This window comes from Peromyscus leucopus, chromosome 6, assembly GCF_004664715.2.
Source record: "Peromyscus leucopus breed LL Stock chromosome 6, UCI_PerLeu_2.1, whole genome shotgun sequence".
NCBI classification, from domain to species: Eukaryota; Metazoa; Chordata; class Mammalia; order Rodentia; family Cricetidae; genus Peromyscus; species Peromyscus leucopus.
Window position 1 is genome coordinate 58,115,319 of NC_051068.1, and position 26,597 is coordinate 58,141,915.

The following is a 26,597-nucleotide window of genomic DNA, read 5'->3' on the forward strand; positions in this document are numbered from 1 at the left end:
TTTGTGAAGTTGAGTCTTCTGATCCATTGGCGATCTTGAGTTTCTTTGTTGTTCTTTAAAAGATAAGAGGTTTAAGATTTTGTATAGCTGGTCTGACAAATTCTGACTATATACGAGTAAACCATGTCATTATATAAACACTAATCTGTTAATATGTTTTGTGCACCCCTATAGTCTTCTAGCTGCTGGAGACTTAGCAATAAACAAAACAGACTGCATCTCTTGCCTTTAAATAATGTGCTCTGGAGAGAGGATGACAAAGTCAGTTCTGTTGAACAAGATAATGTCAGAGATGCCTACTACTCAGGACCATAAAACTTAAAGTGATGTGACAAAGAATCCTATGATAAAAACAATGAATAAAAATCCCACTGATCCAACTGTTAAAATAAGATACGGGAATATTTAAAAGTTAACAGCAGCTACAGAACTATTAAGGTAGTAGCTGTGGCTTAACCTAGGATTAATATCTTTAAACTGGGGAGAGGTAGCTAATATTTAGAATATATTGACAGGGATTTCTGAAGGATACAGAAGTGGTTAACTTCTACTGTCCCATTGTTGATATTTTCTATCTTGGATCAGTGATCAGTTTATGGAAGGTGATCCAGTGTGGCTTGGGCAATTTCCAAGTTGACAGGGATCCCGTACATAGCCTTTACTCATTGGTTATTATGGGCAGTTTTATTTTGGTCCCTTTTATTTCCAGTATCTATATTCCCAGTTATTCAGCTAGTATTAAAAAGAAAAGGAAACAGGAAGTCAGAGTAAATGGAGACAGAGAAGCCATGCTTATTGGTGGGTAAACTTAATAATATAGCTACATGAAAGTGCCCAAATAATTTTATGAAATAAACATAATTACTATGAGTTTCTTGGGGAACTAGATCAGTAAGTGTTTGAACTGAGTAGTGGTAGAGTACTTGTTTAATATGCATGAGATTTTGGGTTCAACTAGGAGAATAAAGAAGAATGAAGGGTCAATGTTAGCTGAGTTTTTAATGACACCTGTTAGAAACTAGCAACGTGTTTCTTCGAAGTAATATGACAGGAGGCGAAATGGGGAGTCTGAACTGTGCAGTGAATGGTTTTTAGTATGCTGGACAGCGTTGCACACAATCCATAATGTACAGAAATAGTTAAAACATTAAGAGGTGAAATCTGAATGTTTTTTTCTTATTATGAAAGGTATATTTTCTTAAATTAGAAATAAATTCTTTTATATTAAAGTTAAGCCTTTGGGTATAAGGAAATAAAACATTAACAAAATTTGAAGAATAACTTAATTTAGAACTAGTCCCATACTGAAATTATTTACTCAGTCATTTGTTTTAAAGGTATGTTTTTGTCTGTCTGTCCACTTACCTGTCATTCTGCATGCATGCATGCATGCATGCGTGTGCACGCTCGCATGCGCACATGTCCTCTAATGCACACAATTGGAGGTCAAAAGATATTTATGAGAAATCAATTTTCTCCTTTGTCTACATAGGTTCCTGATGTAAAACTCAGTTCACTAGCCTTGGTGGTAAGACCCCTTAGTGTCTAAGCCATCTTGCTGACCTATTTAACCATTTAGCTTAATAAGAACAGATGTGAATAGGCCTACTTGTTGAAATAATCTTACCTCTTAAATTGATTATTTTGGAAAGTATGAGATTAGCTCTTTATTTACACATCATTTTAAACTAATAAATGTGTCCAACTGGTATAAAAATACAAAGATCATTTAAGGCAACAAAATTCTTTGTCAGGAGGATGGAACACTTGCCTTTTATTTAGGAAAGGGAGGATAATTCCTGTTGAAGACAACTGCAGAAACAACTGAAATGTAGAACACTGAGTGTGTGCTTAGTGATGTGTCACTTAAACATTATCTCAACCAAGGTCAGTGGAACAGTGTTATAATGAAATGTTTATGGTGGCCTGCTTGGTGAAATGGCAAGTCCAATCCTGGGGATTAGGAAGTGGGAAAGGAGTAGAGCTCATAAATTGTGTATGCATCTCGAGTTGATGTATTGAATCCAAATGGGGAAATGCATTTGTGAATGTGATCCTGTGACTTAAAAGAGAGTCCCGAGCTTCTGATGCAGATTCAAAGGATCTCTGCTTAGGGATAGTGTTTATCTAAGTGTAAGAAGTCCCTGAGGTCAGTAGGGATTTGGGATTATGGAAGGATGACTGAAGATAGCTTGGGGAAGAGCTAGTACCATATTTAGGAGGAGGCCCTTCAAAAGAATACCCACAATTGGAAAAGAAATACAAAGTAGGGCCAGACAACACAGGAGAATAAATCCATTCAATAATTAGCCAGTCACTGCTATTTTTAAATTTGCATTTGGTGGTTTATTAATAGAAAACAATAGTGCAAATAGTTAGTTAGGATGTGTTCATCACTTACCTTTTTATTTATACTAAAAAGATGCCATGCTTCAGATTGGGGAAGAGTTTTTTTTTTTTTTTTTTTTTTTTTTTTTTTTTTTTTTTTTTTTTTTTTTAATTCCTTCATGTTGGAATAAAGTCATGGGAGGTGAACTTTCTACTATAATGTTCTTTATTTAGTAAACATACATTTTTTTATGACAGACCTACATAGTTTCTTCTGAAAACATTATTGGAGGGTAACTAGTTGCTTGGAATGTTACTTATGGACTTGTACTCCCTGTACTCTATCAAAGAGCTGCATTCTCAGCCTTGATAGTTTTTAAATTTTTTCTATTTTATTTTTATAAATGTTTTGCCTGCATGTACGTCTGTGTCCCATATGCATGCATGCCCAGTGCTGATGGAGGCTAGAAGTAGGTGTTGGATCATCTGGAACTGGAGGTTTAGCCGGTTGTGATCTGTAATGTGGGAGCTGAGTCTTCTCCAAGAGTAGCAAGAGTTCTGGACTGCTAAGCTATCCTTCCAGTCCCATGGATTATATTTTAAATTGATAACTGTAAAGGCATCTTAGTTTGCTTGTTTTGTTTTTTAAAATAAAATATTTTTTTCATACAATATATTCTGATTATGGTTTACCCTCCCCCAAATCCTCCAAGCTCCTCCCCAATTCCAAACCCACCCAATTCCATGCCTTTTTTTTCCATATCTCATTAGAGTACAAGTAGGCATCTAAAAAATAAGATAATAAAATAATACAAATTTAAAAAATAGATCAAAATAAATGAACTGAAGAAAAAGAGCTAAAGACAAAGCATAAAAAACATGTAAACTCTGTGATACACACAGTCTCATACACAGAGATCCTTTAAACACACAAAAGCAGAAACTATACACACACACACATACAGAAGGCCTGTCTCTAAAACTGCCATGTAATCAGTTTTGTGTTGGCCATCTACTGCTGAGCATGGGGCCTGGCCTTAAAAATGGATGGTGTACCCAGTGATACTCCATTAAAGACAACTAATTTTTCATTTGCAAGTACACATTGGGCATCATTTTTTTTTTGGCTTAGGTTGCTTTAAATTATGCACTGAAAATACATTTTCTTTCAAGGAGTGTATTATATATTTTTTACAAATAGTTGATTAGGAATATGTGAAATTGTATCTATTTTACACAAAAACTTGAGCCACCCATCCATTCCTTCTGTCTTTTCAAGGACTTGAAACTGGGAGTATAGGTCATGGGTAAAAACACTTACCCATCATGGGCTAGGAGAGTGTACCATCCACAGAGCTACAAAAAACAAATGACTCACATGCTGCTTATGTGTTCTCATATTGAAAAAAATAGATTTGTTTTTGCTTTATGGTGACAAGGTTATTTTCAGAGAAATAGAAAATTTGGCCAACAAAAAGTTAAAGGGTAACTTCCAAGGGCAGAGTTAAAACTCTACATTCTTTTGTGTGAAAACTATTTTAGAATACATAATCCGATGTATAATCTTCTTGTTTGAGCATCTAGACTTTTATAAATCCCAAAACTTTCTTAAACTCATGATATAAAAATTAAAATGTGGCATTTCTTTTCTGTAGACTTAGTTCAAAGTTTGCCATACTGGAGGAATTGGAAGGATGCTTTTGTGATAAGAGCAATTACAAAGGCAAGAAAGACTGTGGGCATTTGTCTCAAAAGCTTCTGAACATCTCTGTGTTCCTTTGTCTAGGTCATCCTGCAGGCAAGCACTTTACTATGATGATGAAGCTTCGCTATCCAGCCCTACCTCATGTTTTAGATCACTCATTAACCCCTCACCTCATACCTCATCTACCACAGAAAAATAAAAAACAATCAGCCTATCTAAGATACATTTTGATCTTGGGATTGTGACAATCGTTCAAGAACCTTATTGCAGGTTATTATTATTTAGTCACTTCCCAAGTCTGGCTGATAGCACAAAGACTCCTTTTTTTAAAAATAAATGTGTGCCTTTTGATTTTAGAATGTAATGTTTATTACATCTTGGAAGCTTTATTAGAGATCTTGAAGAACACAGGAGTCTATTTGCAAACATTAATTGAATATAACTGCATTCTGAAGGAATAGAATTTTCAGTCACTGGAAGGGATGCTGGTGCCATTTCATATGTAAATCATGACCCCTACTTAAGCTGAAATAAAAACATTTCTCTAAAGGTAACTTTTGGATATCAATGAAAGTCCCCAAATCAACTCATATGCCATTCTTTTAATTTACTAAATTTTCTTTGTAGATGTGTTTGCAGGTGGTGTTGTCTTAGACATCTAACCGGTTCATACACACTTACTGTCTGTGTGGTATGAGGAACTGTGATGATCTTTGGGTGACTCGAGGGTAAATGGAAAGAACAAAAAGTATTTGCAAAATCTAGGGTCTTTTTTAGATTGTTATAAAAGTCACACATGTTCTTAAAATGAAATAATCAAATAACTAAATGATCATTTGAAGGATAGAAAGTACTAATTTTGGCAATTTTACTTTCTCTGTTTTCTCCAACACCTGATTATTTAACACCCTTTAAGTGATCTTTGAAATTTGACACCTTTTAAGGAATACTAAGTTCCAGAATAATCTCTACTTTCAGAGGTTGAATTAGGGTCATTGCATTGAAAAGACTCCAGAAATTAGCAGATCAGTAATGACTGGCAATATATGTTCCCAGATCACAATTTTAGTAAAGCCAAGCATACAAAGAATATTATGGGGTCACTTTGTTGTTGTTGTTTTAACCTATTTGAGTAAAATACCGTAACTATAAGCAATATTACCAAATTTGTAAAAACAAAAAAAGTTTTACTCAATGAGCTAAACTGAAGAGGATGCAAAAAGGAAAACCTACATTCTTTAGGAACCTGAATTTTACTCTCATGGAATGATGGAATCAGTGGTCGTCCTTTTCTTACTCAATACAGGACATCTACCCAACCCACTGTGAAAGAGCATCATTCCTCTTCACTGTCTCAAACAGAATGCAAGTGCCAGTGTTACTGTAGACATGATCTGTGATATTTAATATGATGGAAAGGGAGTTGATAGCCATTATACTAGGGTGATTTGGATTGAAGGTTGATGCTGTCTTTTGCTATTAAGATAACCATATATCTAAGTTTTATGGAACCATTTTATGGTTTATATCTGTGTATCTGATATTACACTGTCACTCTCTTTTATTTTGAAAAATATATTGGTATGGGCTCTAGATATGCCTCAACATGTAAGAGCATAAGGACCCAAGATCAAATGCCCAGAACTCATATAAAGCTGGGTGATGGTATGAACATGCCTGTTACTGAAATGTTGGGACAGCACTGGAGACCAAAGGATCAATGGTGCACAGTGCTCTCCAGTTTAGCACAGGGTTCAGTATGATACCTTATTTCAAGAAAAGAAGCCACACAGTGATACAGAGGGATAATCTGGCATTCTCTTCTGGCCTCTTCATACTTGCACTGACAAGTGCATTTACACACATATGTGCATATACCACACACTCACACACACAATTAAAATATAGAAAAATGAATGTATTGCTTTAAACAAAATCTTCTATGACCACCCATGTTAGGAAAAATAATGCTATTTCCATAGGAAAACTCTTGTTGATATGATTAGTATTTAAGGCCATTGTCCTCTCTGGAAAATACTTTTGCAACTTAAAAATGGTAAGACCTATAAAACACTGTTAAAAATAGTTTCCTCATTTGGAAAGAGTGATGAGGTAACTCTATAAAAGGATATACTTCTATTTCAGGAATGTCATTTTTGAATAAATTTGTAATATTTTTTATTTGATTAACTGTACAATGCTGTTTTCCCACAACATGGCTTTATTGAAAGCAAGGAATAGATCATGTCAACAAGTAGCACTGGCATTTATGCTGTGCTTGGGACATAGAAGAGGAGTGATGTCTGTTCACAGTGGTTCAGTGGGTGTATATATTGAGCGAGGAAAGGAGGACCGGTGATTTCATCATTCCTTTGGTGTTAAATTCAGTTTAAAACAGCCTTCAGTTAGCTTCCTTATCATCATCAAGGGGGCCTCACTAGATATTGAAAGTGACAGTATCCACATTGTTTCCATAAGGTGTTGCCAACAAGCACAGACTTTTATGGTTTTCCCTTTAAACTTGGTCTCAAGAATGCAGTCCTCAAACAAAGTCGTGTATCTTGTTCCTTGGCTCCTCTTGTTCTTTTAAAGCTAATCCATCTAATCTCTACAAATGATGACATTTTGGCTTTATGAATTTCGCTCTGGATAATTGTGAAAGGATATGTTGATTTGAAACAAAAAAATACAAAACCAGTTTTTAACACAATCAAAGTGGTTTGTAATGCTAAGGCCCCTTCATCAGTAGTAAGAAGAGCCTAGTAGCCTAACGAAGAGGACACTTTAAATACTTAGGGGTACTGAGAATCGTGGCATGCAAGAATCACCACATTGGACTTAAACAAATTCAGTTTCTGGGACAGCATGGATTCGGGGAAGAATAAATTCACAGGGTTATTAAAATGTTAACTGAATAATGTATATTAAACATTTGGCCAGTAACATATTCAGAGTAAATATAGGTATTAGTTGAGTGAATGAGAGAGTTTCGAGAGAACTGAAGTGTGTAAGTTATATATTCTACCAAATAATGCTCTTTCTTATATTTTTTCTATGCCAGCCAAGACCCTCTCCCATAAAAATTAGCACTAATATCCACAAATAAAAGTTCATTTGACTGACTCCGACAGTTTTACAAACTTTGTGTTTTTCAATTATTCAATTTTTTTAACTTCCAAAATCCAAAATTGAAAATTCTGAACCACCTAGATTAGGATTTGAGGTCACCAAGACTCAATTTTACTATCTCCATCTACTGGCAGGGAGGAACTATACCCCAGCATCTGGACTGGCATAGAAAAGAGGAGAAAGAACATTAAAAGGTAAGCTGAATGTACATTTTTATTTCCTCTGAATTTGTACACTTTTCTGTCACACACTGTGTTGTATGTCCCAGTACTGACGGTTACTATAAGGAGCCATCATGGAATGAGAGAAGTTCAGGTGATGTAGTACTCTTGGCTGGTCCTCCCATGTGAATAGATATAGACATGAAGGCTTTTCTTTCATCATGACAGTCTTTTATGTCTGGGTAACTTTGAGTTTCTATCTGGTCATTCTAATGATTGAGTCCTGTCTTCCGGTCATCACATAAATGCATATAGAATATACTCACTTCTGTAGACTCTCTGACATGGTAAAGAGAACACTATCTGAATTAATTATTTGAAGTGTGAGAATTTAGAGAGAGTAGAAATATGTTTCTTTCTGGGATATACGTTTTTCCCTCTGGTGTTTCTTAGAATTCTTAGAATATTTTCTGAGCCTTCACTTATTAGTATTTTCATCTGTAGAAGGAAATGAATCAAGCTTCCTAGTTAATTAACAAGTCAGTCTTAGCAAATACGTGTTTGTGTGTGTGTGTGTGTGTGTGTGTGTGTGTGTGTGTGTGTGAGAGAGAGAGAGAGAGAGAGAGAGAGAGAGAGAGGATTTGGTATTTTGGTTTTGTTGGAATTGTATTGGCTTACTATTATCAAGATTGCATCATTGTGATGAAACTGCAGTATATAATCTATACTGCTTTGCTATAAAATATATAAAATGTAGCTGCAATGAAATAGTTTTTGCTTGGTGTGGTTTACAACAGAATCTTCATAAGACCTCCATATGTATTTAAAAATGTTAGGAATAGTTGTCCTTAGGCTTTTCCCATGCACAACTTTCTTTGCAAATCTTTATCTCAACTTAAGATTTGGAGTAACAGCCATTTGTCAAGATAATTGGTACTACTACATTTGCTGCTACTAAATTGAGCATGGTTCAAAGAATTTTCCTATCCATTCTCTTCTCCTTGTCCCTCCTCCCCCAGATTTGCTCACCAGGTTGTTCAAATTCTCCTAGCAGTTTCATTTATTTAGTAAGTAAATTTATAAGGAATAAGAGTGAATAGTTTTCAACTTTAGAATTAGATTGCAAGGACAAGAATTTGCAAGGAAGTGCTCTGTTCAAACAGGTCTGCTCACATCCTGGGAGGTCATGAATGCAGCTGGTCCATTTGTTGGCTGAGGGATTAGCCTAACATAAACAGCAATAATATCACAAAGAGAGATCTCAGGTCTTCCAGCAGAAGATCTAGATCTAACAGCATCCAACTTGACAGAAATAGCCTCCTGAGATTAGACGATACGGAGTTTTCAATAATGATCAAAGGAGGAGTGATAACAAGAGCATCAGAGGAAAACCTCCCTCACAGATGGACATTCTTGTGGACTTGGGAAAGTCAGATTCAGTTGCTCTTTGAAACAAAATTGCTTCTTTTATGGACTCTAAGCCTTCCTTTCCTCATCTTAGGATGAATGTGTTTTTATTTTTGACTCTATTTTTAAAATTATCTTGCAAAGATAGCTGTTGCCGAGAAACTGACAGTGGATAGATTCAAATTTGTTCTGGAATGAAGAGATTCTTCATATTTACACATCTTCACTCTTCTTCCACAGGCCCTGGAGATGGTAAAATAAGCTGTGATTCAATAGCTTGCTGCAACTGGGTACTTTGTTGTTTTTACAATATATATCACTCAAGAAACATAGCTGAAGCACCCCATTTTCCATCAACTTATGTAAATTTTATTATTCACTTATGGTCTCTATTCTCTTAAAATCATCACATTTATATATTCTGTTGTCATAGTTGAAGAGCCAGCATAGCTAATATCTCATTTTTACCTTCAAATTATCTCGTTTTCAAATACTGAGAAGAGACCATTGAGTTCATTCCAAATGCCACAATAATGAGATCTGGACAATGACAAAATTCAATTTACATTAATAATTTTCCACCGTCATTGTGGGTAGGACCAGAACAACCCTTATCCCCTACTTCTTCAGAGTAACAAATAAGGAGACTCTCTATGCTTAACTTTTCCTCACTGTGCATGAACACTTCCCAGGTATAAGCATCCACTAAGTACCTCCACTCTTACAATTTCTTAGGTTCAAAAGAAATGTAAATATCTTTAGATTTAAGGGAATTGTAAACTTTTGTAAATGATGGTGTCATAGCACATTTCAGATAAAGTGCTGCTTTTCCTCATCAAATTCCTAAACCATTGCCTAGAAGTCACAGCTGCAGCTCCATGGACTTGTTCTTGGGAAATAGGGGATGTTCATATATATATATATATATATGTGTGTGTGTGTGTGTGTGTGTGTGTGTGTGTGTGTGTATACTGCATTATGCTTCACATAACAGCCTTCTGATTAATGGCATCAAGAAACGTGATAATTGTTTAACGTTTTCCTCATTCTGTTTGAATTAGAGTGTTATGAGCAGCTTTTCTCATTCATTTATATATAGCTATGCAATTTTTAATATTATAATTTTTTAATAGTATATGATTATCCCCAGTTAATAAAAAGCAAGTATCAAATGGCTTTCCCCAAATATCAGAATTTTTGTCTTTGATTGATTCATATTTTAGAGCTTAAGTAAAGTAAGTACTATAATACTGTGTTATACATTCCCAGAGTATGTAACATTACTGAACATGCTTTATTTTTTTTAAAATAAGCATTCACATTAAGAAACTGTTCAATCTCAATAATGAGTACTCTCCAGTGTAGGTTCTTGGCTCGCATATGTATACATTATGTAGATGAACTTTAGCTAAGATCTCTAATACAAATGATGGGATTTAATTAAGAATTAATATAACATAAATTATGGAATTTAACTGTGCTGAGTGAACCATTAGTATCCTTATCAGGTATAATCTTTGTAAACCGAGGATTGGAGGGTGAACTCTTTAAATGCAGAAATAATGTGTAGCACTCTTTTCTGCAATGTTCTGGGATACACATTTCTTTATTATATCAGCATGTGAGAGTAAGTGACACCCTTAGGAAAGAGACTAGATAACATTTACATAATTCTATAAAACCATTTGCATTATGAAAGTCATGGTGTAGCAGAAAAGAAAAAAATAAAGCACCAGAATGTCTTGTTATACTCTACATTTGCAGATCTAAAGTAGCAGACAGTGGGAAACATTGAGTGCATTGTAGAAAGGTTACATTTGCAGCCAGTTTTGGTAGCTGAATATCCTTAGTTGGACTGCCAAGTATGAAACTAAGTTAGCCCTACTAATTACAATGTTAAGAGGACTGGGCTCTGTTTAGTTTCTGATGTCTCAAAGTTGTTAAACAGTTTTTTTTTTTTGGTAGTTTACTCCTATTAGGGGGAACAAAAGTGTATCAGCTACAGTATGTCTAAGAACCTTAATTGGGCATATCTTTTTTTTTTTTTTTTTTTTTTTTTTTTTTTTTTTGGTTTTTCGAGACAGGGTTTCTCTGTGTAGCTTTGCGCCTTCCTAGGACTCACTTGGTAGCCCAGGCTGGCCTCGAACTCACAGAGATCCGCCTGCCTCTGCCTCCCGAGTGCTGGGATTAAAGGCGTGCGCCACCACCGTCCGGCTGGGCATATCTTAAATAATAATTATATTAGTTTTTGTTGTACACTTAGTATAGCAATCCCTTCTTTCACTCCCTGTTAGAAGCCATTTGCTCTCCTAACAAGTAAACTATGATAGAGAGCAGGCTCTAGGCTTGTTGATTATCTTTCTGTTGTTCTGCTACAGTTTTAAAGACACTGGAAATAGTAGATTTTGCTAAAACAATGGTTAAAATAATGGTAAGACAAAAGCTAAAATCCAGGGTTCCTGTTTCTTGTATTATCTTACTCATTTATTTTTATGTAGAATATTAAGACTCCATAGTGCTTGTGGGGTTCTTCTATATAGACAAAATGGATAGGAAGTGTTTGTTCTGCTGTGAAATTCAAGTTTGCCTTTTCTCTGAATAAACAAATAAGAGGATGGTGACATCATTCTGACTTTTCTAGAAAAACTAGTTTCTGTTCTTGGACTCAATGAATAGATTTGTACAAACATCCATGCTGTATGTCAAAGGATTTTCACTATTCTTAAAATGAAATTTGTTAATTAGCCACATACACAAATTATCAAGATGAAGATAAGGAAGGGTGATAATCGGGCAAAATGATAGATAAGTAAATACGTAATCAAAAGATAGGCAAACCAAAGCACAAATAGGACTAGTGACTACATGAGCTTGTCAAGTGAGGATTAGCAATTGATGCTCTGATTCATAAAGAAATGTTTTGAACATTTTAAAATAACATGTACTTGGAAGGGAGCATGTTGCACATCTCACAGGCCATCTGTGAAGTCTGCCAGCCTGTGGGTGGTGACAAACTGCTGATAACGGTCTTGATTCTGCCAGACAGACACAGAATGTGCTAGAGTTCATAGAAAAAGCCAGATTTTATTTACCAAACTTTAATTTCTATAGTCTTTTTTTTTTGCTAATATCAGGGTAAAATATTAACGTATTAGACTGGGTATGGTGGCACACTCCTGTAATCCCAGCACTTGGGGTATGTGTGAGCAAAGAGACAGGATGATTTGTCTTTCTTCACGAGTTAAATATTATCAATAAACCATTTAAATGTTATCTTTACCAATAATAGATGTTGAAATATTACAAATTTTATTGATTTTATGATCTTCTTGCTATACTACTCCCTGCCAACCATATCAAGTATGTCTTTTAAAGAATCATTGATATGTAATGCATGGAAGATAATAAGGAATTTCTTTTTCTTTAATAATAAACTGTTTTAATGTCTGAATAATTGAGTTTCAGCTGTATATATGTAGTCAGTATTTTTATAGTACTTACATTATTAATCTCTACTCTTTCCTTTTTTTCTGCTTTTGACTCATTTTGGTTTTGAATGCTGTTCCCTTAAGAGGATTTGGGCCAGATAATATGGCATTGGCTATAATTACGAATTCTAAAAAATCTAGATTTTTCATGTAGTCTTTCCTCTTGTCTATGATATACAAGGATTGTTATTTCTTATACATTGCAAGCCTTTATGTTGGTAGCTGAGTCATTTATCTATAAACATGATTTTTATTGGTAGTTTTGGTGTGTTCGTCACTGGCTTTGAGCAAAGCAAATGCTCATTAAACTAGGCACACACTCTGTACGTTACTGTAGACGTGTTTATGCTTACATTCCCAGTCAAGTTATATTTTGGAGCGATGGCTGTAAAGACCACAGAATTGTAGTGCCGAGGCTTAATTTGGTAGAGTGTAATGCTTGTTGTTGTCTCCACCCTCTTTCTTTCTTTTTTCCTTTTTGATTATAGGCCTAGTTGTTTGAGATCTACATGAAACATTGACTGTCACCTGCAAATCACATAGGTTGGTGGTATGTCTTGTTTACTTCACCTTTTGAAGTGAATTTTGGAAGCTGAAATTTTAACTTAAATTAAAATTTACAATTCTTATTACCACAAAGAGGGGCTAGAGTTTTTTTTTCTTCAAATGATGGTTATTGAAATCATGAACTATAAAGGCAAAAAACTGTAAACAGAGAGCTAAGTAACAGAGAACTAAGTATATGTACTTTAGTCATGAACTTTTGATTGTGTATATGAAAATAGAGTTATAATCTTTTAATAGCTAGCAGTTTTGTTCCAGATCAGTGGTCCTCAACCTTTCTAATACTACAGCCCTTAAATAGAGTTGCAGTGATCACAACCATAAAATTATTTTTGTTTTTACTTCATAGCTGTAATTGTACTACCATTGTGTATCATAATGTAAATATCTGTGTTTTCTCATCGACTAAGGCCACTGTTGAAAGGTTTCTTTGACTCCAAATGGGTTGTGATCTACAAATTGAGAACCACTATTCCAAGTTGTATATGACAATGGATGCTAAATTTATCAAGTACATATTGCATATAAGGGATGTGTTTTGAGATATAGTAGGATATATATTGAATATTAATAGATGTTTTTAGAAAAATTGTTCATTAAAATATTAGCTGCTATGCAAGTTACTGCTGTATATATCTCTGACACATGTAGGGGGCTATCAAAAAAACCTGAAAAATAGAAAGATAGCTTACTTTAAAAATACTTAAATATAAGCAGGCAATGGTGGTACATGCCTTTAGTCCCAGTACTCAGTAGGCAATGGCAGATGGATCTCTGAGTTCAAGGCCAGCTGGGTCTACAGAGTGAGTTCCAGGATGACCAAGACTTTACATGGGGAAACCCTATCTTGAAACCCTGTTGGCATGTAGAAGAATGCAAATAGATTCATATCTATCAATCTGCACAAACCTCAAGTCCAAGTAGATCAAAAACCTCAACATAAATCCAGTTACACTGGACCTGATAGAAGAGAAAGGATGAAAGAACTTTGAATGCATTGGCACAGGAGACAACTTCCTGAATAGAACACCAGTAGCACAGACACTGAGGGCAATAATTAATAAATGGGACCTCATGAAACTGAAAAGTTTCTGTACAGCAAAATATACTTTTAATAGGACAAAATTGCAGCCAATAGAATGGGAAAAGATCTTCACCTATCCGACAGAGGACTGATCTTCTAAATATAGAAAGAACTCAAGAAACTAGATATCAAAAAACACAACAAATAATCCAAGTTAAAAATGGGGTACTGACCTAAATAGAGAATTCTCAATAGAAGAATCTCAAATGGCAGAGAAACACTCAAAGAAATATATTCATCATCATCCTTAGTCATCAGAGAAGTGCAAATCAAAATAACTCTGAGATTCCATCTTATACTTGTCAGAATGGCTAAGACCAAAACCACAAATGACAGCCTATACTGGAGGATGTGGAGCAGGGGAAATACTCCTCCATTTTTGATGAAAGTCAATATGGTGGTTACTCAGAATATTGGGAATTGATGTACTTCAAGTCCCAGCTATACTACTCTTGGGCATATATCCAAAGGACATGCCATCCTACCATAAGGGCAAATTCAAAGGCAAATGGATGGAACTAGAAAAAATAATTCTGAGTGAGGTAACCTAGACACAGAAAGACAAACATGCTATGCACGTATTCATAACTGGATATTAACTGTAAAGTAAAGGGTAACCATGCTACAATCCACACACACACAGAGGCTAGGTAACAAGGAGGGCCCAAGTAGGGATTTATGGATCTCCCTGGGAAGGGAAAATAGAGGAGATCTGATTGGACTGGGGGGAGGGGGCATGGGAACTTGAGAGATCAGGTTGGAGGGTAGACAGAAGGGGACAGTGTTGAGAAAGATGACTAGAATGGGTGATTTATGGAAGCCTGATATAAGGGAAACTTCCATGAGTCTACAAGGATGACCCCAGGTTAGACACCAAGCAGCAGAGGATGCATAACCTGAACTAGATATTCCCTATGATCACATTGGTGACTACCCTGACTGTTATCTGAAAGCCTTCATCCAGTGACTGATGGAGGTGGATTCAGAGATTCATAGCCAAACATTGGCACCCACTCAGGAAATCCTGTTGAGGAGAGGGAGGAGGAGTTGTAGGACACAGGGGTGTCAGCAACAAGGCAGGAAAACACACAGAAACCATGAGCCTGGCTTATGGGAATTCAGTGTCTGAATCAACCACCTCTGCATATATGTGACATTTGTGTGGCTTGGTCCACATGTGGCACTCCCAGCAATGGGACCAAAGGCTGACCTCAGTCAATTGATTGGCTCTTGGGAACCTATTTCTCATGCTAGGTTACCTTGCCCAGCCTGAATACAGGGGGAGGTCTTATGGCAGCTTGATAAACCATGCTTTGCTGAAGCCCATGGAAGGCCTGCCTCTTTCTGAGTGATTACAGCAGAGGCATGGATAGGACGGGTATGAACGGGATGAGGGAGGGATGGAGTGGGAGGAGAAGAGGGAGGGGAGGCTGTGGTCAGGATGTAAAATTAGTTAATTAATTAATTAATTAATTAATAAAACTTAGATAATCTGTGAATATTTCAATAGCTCATGGTCATTTTTAAAATAAAATTTATGAGGCTAGATCCCTCTCTGATCCTAAGAAATATACTGGTGTCAAGCTATTTTCATTAGAGAAATAGTGGTTTTATTTATGCATATATTTATATTTATTTATTCATATATTTATTTACTTATTTATTTACTCTTGTATGTGTGCTACTGGAGATGGAATCTAGGTCATTGCATCTGCTGGGCCAGTGTTCTGCCACAGAGCTAGCCTCGAGCCATGATTATTTTATGTAAGTAAGCATAGTCAAAAACAGTATCCGTCATTAACACCCAGAAAGAGGAAAACTTTCTGAACAAAGGCTTGCTTCCAAGGACTAGTCAAAGTATGGAGAAAAATATGGCACTACATTATTTAATACCATGAAAAATTCACCCTGAGTAGTTTAAGGATGAAACCGTTTGCTCTTTCACCTTAAAAATTCATTATTCCTAAATTTTATTTTATCAACTTGGTTTTAGTAACATAGTTTTAAGGAAAACTTTGATTCAATTGCTGTAATTACTGTTGAAGATTGGGAACAAAAAGAAATGTTTGCAATCTAAGCTTTTTGTACAATAGAATGTTTGTTAGTTTTCTAACAGTGTATAGGAAATTGACACAAATTTAGTAACATAGGAATGTCTGCATATTCATTCATACTTTTTTATGTGGCCAGTGAAAGCTCTGTGTAACAGAGTTCCTGCTCAGCATCTCAGGAGACCTAAACTGGTCTACTAGATTATCATTGTTCCTGGGGGTAGCTGAAAAGAGATTGCCGTCAATGCCTTCATGTTTCTTGAGGTTACAGAATAAGATTCATATTTCCCTGCTGCCTAGCATCCCTGGTCCTCTGTTCAAGCTTTAAAACATCTTACATGGTCAAAGCAAGAATCCCTCTCCCACTGAATCCCTCACACTGCATGATTTCTCTCAGATTAAGATGAACCCAAACTTCTTCTATGGGTTCTATATACTTGGGTTATATCCTTACAAGAAATCTGCCTCTTGATTGATCTGAGTCAGCAGGCCCCACATTTGAGCAGAGTTCAACAAGGCCAGGATGGCTTGATGGACAGACATGTGAGACTCCTTCCTATCACTAAGAAAGTGAGGTTACTAGTGTGAAATCTGTAATTTTAAGAAAGAGCATTGGCTAATCTGCTAGAGGGCCCAGGTTTGATTCCCAGCACCAAATGGTGGCTAACAACTATCTGTTACTACAGTTCCAAGGGATCTGACATCCTCTTTTGGTCCCTGTGGGCACCAGATAAACAGACGTACATACAGGCAAAATACCCATACATACAAAATAATAAAATTAAATTAAAAAATGAGAATGACTTGAGAATAAGAAAACTAGGAAATTGATTAAAAAGTTATAGAGAGGGAAAGTGTGAGAAAAGTAAATGTCAGAAAATCAAAACACAAAAAGAAAAGGAAAGTGCCCAGCTGCATCTGAAATGTGACAGTGTAACAGGCTGTACTAACACTGCTGTAGACCGAAGGGACATAACCAAAGGTTGGTATCAAGAACTTACTCTCTTACTGTAGGTAACCATACATCTAAGCTCCTAGTCATCGACAATCAGGCTCCAATGTGATGCCTTAAGATAAGGATGCTTTCAGCTCTCTGGAATCCAACTGCCAAGAGGGCCCACTGTGCTGTAGTGTTTCTCTATGTGAGTGGTCCTCTGGACCTGCCATCATAAGTGGCCTGATGCTACTGTGAGGATAGAAACTGCCAACCCATCTTGTCACGTATCCTGCCATGCTCCTTCCTTCATGTGTTCAGGTACATTTAGCCTTTGTAACATTTTTCATAGCATTATATGAGAAATTGAATAAAGGATGGTTTAAAAGTTTGCTAGTTTTGCTTATTTGTTTTCCTCTGTGAATGAATTTTAACGGCCTGAAGACTTCACTATCTTAGTCTTTATTCTAAGTGGATTAAAGTCTGCTTTTTTATGTAATTACAAACACATCAAAAGAAAAAAAAAGATATCATCAGCCATGTAGTTTGAGAGATATATGAATATCTCATTTTACCGATAGGAAAATACCCAACCAGGGAACCTCAGGTATCATATTTTACAATATATTCTTTTAGAAATTAAAAAAAAAAATGGTAACCAGCTAAAGCATTGAGAAACGCTGCAAGCTTGGCTATATTTTGTTGTCTTTATTTGGTCACAAAATTCTCTTGTAACAAAAATCAAGGCCATCACTTTGCTCTTATTTTACTTTAGAACAATGGTTCTCAACTTTCCTAATGCTGTGACCATTTAATACAGTTCCACAGGTTGTGATGACCTCCAACCATAGAGGTATTTTCACTGCTACTTCATAACTGAAGTTTTGCTAATGTTTTGAATTGTAATGTTAATATCTGATATGCAGGATATCTGATGTGTAACTCCCAAAGGGGTTGCTACCCACAGGTCGAGAAGCTCTGTTTTGGAAGGTCATCTAAGATGTGGAGTCAGCAATTCCAGCTCCTCTGAAATGCTAAGCTTCTACTGGATACATCTGGGTAGAAATAGTAAGCTCCTATTGGCATCGTTTTGGTTTTGTTGGTTTGTTTCTCAGGCACTGGGAATTAGAGCAGATAGACAGGTCTGCAAGCTTGTGGTGTGGTCTGCTGTTGACAATGCCATCAGATATGGGAGACAATGATGACCTCTTTCTATCGTGTTCCATTTCACTTATGTAGCCTCAAATTCTTTTTCTCCAAGCATTTCATATTTTCTCATAAATAAAATTTATGCAAACTATGAAATAAGTACACCCTTACTAGCCAAAGCAATCATTATTTAGGAAGCTAATAATTATTTGTATTTTTTCAATGTAATTATATTGTTGGGTTTGATGGCTCAAGTCTATCTTCCAAACACTTGGAAAATGGACACAGGATAATCAGGAGTTTAAAACCAGCTCCATAGTGAGTGTGTGGATAGTGTGGGCTACATGGGATCCTATTTAAAAAAAATAATGTTATAAAATTATAGAATTATATCAAACTCATTTAGAATCCAAAAAGTTAGTGACTTACAGTTCAGTAACTATATTAAAAAGACTGATTTTCCATTTTCTTTCCATAGTAAAAATACATAGCTTTAAAAGAAATGATATATTTTGAAAGGATTGACACTTGATTTATATTGTAGAAGGCATGCTTGACTTCAACACCTGGAATCAAATGTGAATAATAAAAGTAGTGTATTGTCTTAAAGCCTGTGATTTTGGAGACATTTGTTCTAATAGTGTCCCCGTGACTGTCTCTTTGCTTTAGGAGTGCAAGATCCCCAGCATGAGAGAGTTGTCACTGTCTCTGCTAATGGGACCATCCACAGCCCGAAGTTTCCACATACTTACCCAAGAAATACGGTGCTGGTGTGGAGATTAGTTGCAGCTGATGAAAACATGCGGATCCAGCTGACGTTTGATGAGAGATTTGGGCTGGAAGACCCTGAAGAGGATATTTGCAAGTGAGTGGCACATTTGCAGTTCCAGCAGCATGGAGCTCTGTGTTTTTCAAGCTGCTTCCATAATATAGTTTTAAATGGAATCTTAGGTTTGTTTTGATGAACCTCAGTTTACAAACACTTCAAATTCTATTTCCACTAAGGCCTTCTTTTAAAAGAATCAGAATCCTCATGCATGCACAAACTCAGTGATTGATTTCTGTCTTTCTATCTGCCTTGATATAATTTGTGAAAACCATATCTGAGTGCAACTGCTTATAAGAGAAAATAGATAGTAAGAGCTATTTAAAGGATTGTACTTATATCAGACATTCTGGATTACCACTAGCATTAATTTTATATTTGAGCTTCCTGAAAATCAAGTCACTGAGATGAGGATATTTGAAGAGAGTCAGGATAATGGCTCAGTGGGTAAACTTGCCATTGCTGGCATGAATGTCTGATTTCACACCTCTAGCACCCACGTAGCTGGTGTCAAATCTCAAGCTGGGGTGGACAGAGACAGAACTGTGCAACTCTTTGGCCAGTCAACGTATCTGAAGCTGTGAACTCCAGGTCCAACCAAAGATATCCTGTCTCAAAATATTAAGGTAGCGAAGCAGCTGAGTAAGTCACCCTGTATTGGGTTTTGGCCTCCACAGACATACACACACATGTACACCCACAAATCACTTACACATGAATATATCACACACACACACACACACACACACACACACACACACACACACACTTACACACACATACGTGTATGTGCACAAGCAAAAGCTGTATCTAAAGATGTACATTATTTATATGAAACACTGATACCTAACTACATGCATGAGGATCTAAGAAGCCTATGTCTCATAAGAAGGAAGGCATACAGTTTGAAGAGCAGACTTTGACATTCAGGATAAAAATGAAATGTAGGAATGCACCATGGTTCTCAGCAGCATTCAAGATCTGGTCAGGTGGGATAGTTCATCCACTTAGAAGTACTACTCTAAGTCAGACCAATGTTCCTCTTTCAATCCCATGTGACTATGCCTGTCAAGGTTGGTGGTCTTAAGAATTTCCATTTCAGGGCCATTTGTGTATCATGAAAATATTTTACTTGATGGTCTTTGCTGGATTCCTTGTGTCTTCTTTGCTATGCAAGTTAAAAGAGAAATTTCTTTTTTTGAGTTTTAATGTTTTTTTTTATTATTTTATAATTAATTTAATTTTACATATCAGCCACAGATTCCCCTGTCCTCCCAGCCCCCAGGGAACTGGATCAGGCCCTCTGGATAAATGAGACAGTCGATTAGCTTGAACTGTTTGGGAGGCCCCCAGGCAGTGGGATTGGGACCTGTCCTTAGTGTAAAAGAGAAATTTCTTTTTGTCATATATTACAGATAAATATTTCAGTGCATGTCAACTAAATTTCATACTTTGTAGTCAGCTTTTAGCTTTAGCATCATTTCCCAGACTTTCTTCTGTCTATGACTCAGGTTTGCACTGTGATTTTCCTTCTATTTGTAATATAAACCATTAGAAATAGGAGCTCTCCCGAGATGACCAGGATTCAATCCCGCATTCTATAGGGTATCATGCATGTGAGAGGAGTGAGTGACTGCCTGGGAACTGACACATATTCTGTACCTAAACACAAAGGAAAATTTGTGTTTCTTGGTTTCTTTTTAGATATTTTTGTTGTGAATAAGAATTCCAAGTCTTGTGAAGCACATGAAGAGACTGAGGTCTACCCCAGTGAGTTGAAAAGCCCTAATCTAGATCAGTAGAAGGGACCCCAGAAACATGTGTATAACTGACAGGGTTATCATAGAGAGAGCATAATGTGTGTGTATGCTGCCTAAGAAACATATGTTTTTAGATAACAATTAGAAGATGACTATTATCTTATCTGCCATTACCAGTGTGTGATAAGATTTCATCCAGCATGGAGCTCAACTTTAAGAAGCCCCTCTTCCTATGCTTTCCTCTCTGATTGCATTATCTCGTTCCTACAAGTGTTGTGCCCCTGAATGATACCCACAGGCCCTAGCCAACCTTCCTCTGTTCCCACCACTGCAGCGAATCATTGGAATATCTGGCATTCTTCTACATCACACAAGGAATTTTTGCATTTATGTCTAAGAATGGTCAGAATGCAGGCCTAATATACTATATTCCTAACTTGACTAAGGGAATTAAATTACCTTTAACAGTGACCATTTTAAACATCGACCACTGATAAACAAAGATCTCTGTTTTGTAGCTTTCTTTCTGAATTTTTTCCTTGTCTTTCTTTCAATTTTTGATAACACAGCAAGTATGAAATTGCACGTGTTCGTTAACTTGAATTTTGTTTTCTGATGAATTTCAATTCTTATGAAATTGAGACATTTCATAGTTACTACTTGCCACCTTTGCTTCCTGGTCTTTGAAATGCCTGTTCTTGCCTCTGGTCTTATTTCCTATGCAAATCTTTTTGAGACAGATACTTGATATGTGACTCAGGTCATCCTCAAACTGGTGGTACGCTTGAATTGAGCTTCAGATGGCTCTTTCATTGTGGGGATATGGAGATGGGAGATGGATTGGTTTTGCAGGGAAGTACTCTGCCAGAGCAAGTTTAGGAAGAAAGGGTTTTTTCAGGTTACAGTCCATCTTTGTTGAGAAGTCAAGGTAAGGACTTAAAACAGCATGCCACATGCACAGTGAAGAGCAGAGAGAGAAATAAACATGCTCCTGTTAGGGTTCTGCCCACTGTTTACAATTACGCATTTCAGGAGCCTCTGTCCAGGTAATGGTTGTGAACACAGTGGGCAAGGACTTTTTATATCAGTTAAGATTTAGTAATCAAGACTGCTTCTAACAGACATGAACTCAGGCTCACCTGGTCCAGACAGTCCCTCACTGATATTCTCTTCTTTCCCGACCATGTCACTTTGACAATTAAAATTCACAATTACAGTTACATAAGGACCTGGATGTAGCAGCATTGAATCAGTGACCTAAGGGGCTGGCTGTGTTTGTCAATGTCAACTGCTGCTGCTTTTCATGAAAAAAAAAAAGAAAAGAAAATAGATCATGCTTTAGGCAAGTATGATCCATGAATCAACAGTAGCCTTGTTTACCTGGGTACAGGAGAATCCCTGGGCTCCATGGAAGGCAGCATTGTGGTAATAGTGTGTTGATATACACAGTGAGCAGGACTAGACCATTGGCTTCAGCCAATACAATATGCAGCCGGTGGGGTAGGATTTGGGAGGGTCATGCAGAAATAGGGCAGATGAATATTATAAGCACATATGCATGCATCTACTGCCTTATATAAACAGGAGATGTTTTTTCTCAGTTTCTCTTGCTTTTTAACTGTCTTTCTGTCTCTGCTCCTATCTGTCTGTCTGTCTGTCTGTCTATCTGAATAGGTGGGCTGATATGGAGAAGGATGATTGTATTAAGAGGCTTATGGCCCTCCATTCTACACAGTCATATTTAATATATTATTTACTGACCCTCTTCTTCCATGGATTTTGATGTTAGAGAGATGTAATGTGCCAAGGAGAAGAGTTTAGTAGGAAACTTTTTATAACATTTCTTTTTGTTTGTTCCTTTTTCTGGTATAAAGAATATCTTCACTGCACATAAGCTTCAGTAAGAAAGATCAAAAGAGATGGCATTTGAGAAGGATTTATTAATTGCCAATCTGACTGACAGTAATGGTTCACCACATTTGGCTTTTTTAGGTAGGAACACTGGAACAAACGAGTGGGGACTGATTATGAAGGGAACTTAGTGGATTATGGAAATGATGAATTTCCTAAATTAAATGGAGATTTTTTAATATTTAGAATTTAAGATTATCAAATATTTACAGCCTTTCTCTAAAAGTAAAACATTCCCTCTAGACATTTGCTTGTCTCCCTCCTGTTTATAGTAGAATTAATGTGGCCTTATTATTTACTCATTTATTTATTCCCACATTCAACAAATATTTATTGAGCACTGTGTTGGGTAATATGATGACAGCAGTGTGCAGGAGATGTCTGTGCCCTCACATAGTTCATAGTTAGGGTAAAGGCTAGTAAACAGACAAGATAAAATGCTACTCACCCAGTGCACAGACAGAACAGTTCTTACTTTAATGGATTGGGTTTACACTGCTTTGCTGTCCATTTTATAAATCATACCATAAGTGGGTATTTGGGCTAACAAATAAATAAATATCAGTTCTACATAGGATGGGTAGACTAAACTTTCCACACAGACCTCACATCTCAAACATCAATTTTTTTGTGTATTACCCTGACTTCTGTGTTTGAGAATGCCATAGATTTCTTATACCAGTTTAATAAAACCTTTGCAAGTTGTGCAACATAAAATTTTTGAGGAAATGTCACTTTATGCAAACAATAAAACATGCCTTAGTTGGTGGCCATACAGCTTAAATAAAGACAGTGTTGTTTATGTGGCTGATACTAACCACGGAGTCCTTTAAGTGTATCACAAGGACTTCCCAAGCAAAATGGGTTTTGGGGATCCTTAAAAGGACTGAGGGAAAGAGGGCCATACTATTAATAGTTCATATTTGGTTTAAACAATTCCATATTTGATACTGGAGAAAGCCAAAGCCACTCCATGTATCTTTTTAGATACCCTATGTCCAGCCTCTCCCTACCTGAGCCCAAGATTCAGATTCAGGGTATACTGTAACTCATTACTTCAGTTTTATGTTGATGCGCACACAAGACAGAAGGAGCAAACAAAGCAGTGCTTCTGGAGGGAGGCTTTGGACATCTTCTAGAAGACAGAGATGGTTGTATTCCTGGACCCTAGATGTCATGGAAACTCTGTGGCTAGCTTGTCTTCACAGGGGCAGCCAGAATGGCTGGCAGCATCATTGACCTCTCCAGACCTTGCTTTAGGAGGCACCCTGAGCTGAGGTATGAAGATGCTCATTGTTGTCTCTGTCCATTTAGGCTAATGTAACGCAATGCCATAGGCAGGTAGCTTATAAGCTACAGAATTTTATTTCTCAGTTCTGAATGAAAGTCCAAGTTTGAGGTGCCAAGAGATCTCGGTGGGGGAGGGTGATGGCAGCCTGGCCACAGATGTTGTCTTCTTGCTCTCTCTCCACATGGCACAAGGAATGAGGTATTTATTTTAATTTTTGTGAGGATAACAATGACATTCATAATCTCATCACCACCCAAGGTTTTCTGTCTTAACACACCATCACAGCCTAGGAGTTATAGATTAGTAGAGGAATTTTGAGAAGTTACACACATTCACATCACTCATGTTCCCAAAACAATTCACTGAAGCTGTGGAGAAGGGGAGGAGGCAACAATGGCACCTGGACATTGCTATGGTGTGACTAAAAAGAGACTCACATGCACTAAAATTTAGGAGGACAGGTTCTAGTGAGAACAGCTCCAAAATGTGTATGAGGTGTGCCCCATCAAAGTTACTCAAAATCAACTGATGGCTGCATGATTTAGAAGTGAAGGCTCAGTTTGCCAGAACTGGGAAATGTAGGCACTGTGAGAACAAGGGGTTTGGCTGGAGTGAGAAATGCCATGGTGAGTGGAGAATCTGCAGTGATGGCTGGGGTCTTGAGGTGAAGATCGTTGAACTCTGAGCTGGTTATGAGCATCTTTTCTCATGCTGTATGAAGACAAGGCTGTTGTTGCTAAAGAATCCTGCTCTGATCCATAGGAAGACATTTCTGGGAATGCATGCATCCAAAGAGAGACTGCAGGTGGTCAGAGTTCTTGGCGGATTTTCAGTTTTGACTTCCCTAGCTCCAAACTTACATGACTGTAACTCTTCAGTCTTGCACTTCAGCAGATTCTTTTTCAATTGCTCCAAAAATAAAGAACATACTTCTACTGCTTTATACTTTTTCCCGTTGATGCACTAGGAGCTAGGGTACTCATGCATTTGGGTGCGATGAGAATTTACAGGACTTCAGTGTTTTCTATTTAAAATCTGTTATCTGTTGCTTCAAGACAAAATAGCTAATTGTATATTGTCAACACTGCTAGAATTTTCACTAGAGAAAATCCCTTGAGATCGTGCCATTCTGTGGTCTTGTGGAGAGGTATTCCTTCTCTCTCTGCCTTCTACAGGGTGGAAACATCAAGAAAACACTGGAGCAGGCCCAGAGCCCTTGCTGACTGGGTGTTTGGGAATAATCTTACATGCTGCTGGAGCTGTGCAGTACTAAAACTCATTTCCCTAGATAGTCAGTGGCCTGACTGGAAAGATAGTGAGGTCAATTCGAGGAGTATTATTGGGATTATTTTTCAGCCAGCCACAAAAGCTTTCTAGGGAAGACAACCAGTTTGGATCATGTCGCTGAAGGTTTCAGTGGTGACTTTATCCAGCGGCTGAACTAACAGGATGGTGCCTGCTACTCTTTTTTGCCTCTGTCTCCCTCTCTAGATGACTTCCTTCTCTAGATCCCTGTTCTTTTCAGATGCCAATTAAGCTATGGGGAAAGGAGCTATTTTTGTAATTGCTGTCAGAGGGATTTTGGTGTGGAAGGGTATGAATGGAGTACTAAGGCCTAAATAAAAAAAATAAAAAAAAGACTTGCAGTAACTGGAACTGGAAACTGTGCTACTAGGATTGGCAATCTTCCAGTTCATGCCCATTCCCCAAGTCAAGGTGATGCACTGTGATTTGGGTTCCTGAAAGCAAACCTGTCTCTGTACTTAGAGAGGAAGAGGTGGTACAAAAATAGTAGTGCCTCTTCTTGGTGCTAAGGGCAGTCAAGACTGCCATGCAGCTTTCAAATTCCCAGTTACTGTTTTCCCACCTGTACTTTTGGCCACAGAATAAAGCTCCTTTTGGAGGGCAATTGCCATTTCCAGCAACTCTTTTGAGTATAGTTAGCTCAGTGGCATAATTTATAGCTTTGTTTTCCTTTGACCTCTGTAGAATGTACTTTCATAGTTTAAAAAAATCAGCAAAACAAAACAAAAAACATTCCTCAGAGGACTTAAAATGATGGGTGGGGATTCGAATAAGGCTAGATCAAAGGGATATGCTGTTAGCTAATGAAATGTTTTGGTTTTATGTTTTGAAAAGTTCAAAATCAACATTCCTAGTAGAAAAAAAAATAAGTGTTTGTAATGCCCCACACTCCTGTCTGCCTACCCTAGTATTTGTCTCTCCGTAGGCTCTGCTATTTTCCCTACACCTTCTTCTTATATCCCAGCATTTCCTTCTGCTAGTCTTCCCTTGCCCACATTCCTGGTGATTGTGTTACCCAGAAGCCTCTTTTCTTCACTGACCCAGGCAGAGCCTGATGGATTGTAGGCTATGAGATTCTGGGCTGCTGGAAGCTTTCTTTGTGACATGCCCTTACTTTACATTGTCTTACTGGGGGTCATGATGAAGCCACTTACTTAGGCTATTTAAGTGGCATATTGGCTTGTATATGGACAACAACAACATAGGACTGAAGAAATGTAAGTTCATTGTTTGAATGAGTAATTAACCCGGATTGTCTAATCAGAAAGAAAGCACAAGCAGTGGAAGCCAGGATCATGGCTGGCTAAGAAAGGACTTTGGAATGAGTAAACTTGAAATGGTACACTCTGTGTTAGCCTTTCCATCTCAGCTTCTCTTTCCATGGTGTGTGTAATGTAATTATGTCTCTGATATTAAAGCATTCATTTCATTTTGCCATATGGTCTTTCAAATAACATATTTTTTAACAAATACTTTTTTGGTGTGTGTGTGGTAGGCGTGGCAC

The 26,597-nt window shown here is 37.1% G+C and overlaps 1 protein-coding gene across 2 annotated transcripts in view; it reads left to right on the forward strand.

Annotated features, from left to right (window-relative positions):
• The window catches only part of Pdgfc (platelet derived growth factor C), a 163,330-nt gene that overhangs the window by 71,970 nt on the left and 64,763 nt on the right, over window positions 1-26,597 (forward strand). The window contains exons 1-2 of one of the 2 annotated variants that reach the window (XM_037206681.1): window positions 17,789-17,919; window positions 18,670-18,865. In XM_037206681.1, the coding sequence (XP_037062576.1) occupies window positions 17,883-17,919; window positions 18,670-18,865 (233 nt within the window). In that variant the 5' untranslated portion in view covers window positions 17,789-17,882. Of the gene's footprint in view, window positions 1-17,788; window positions 17,920-18,669; window positions 18,866-26,597 lie in introns of those variants that run through there. The other variant, XM_028880127.2, reaches the window with a different exon arrangement.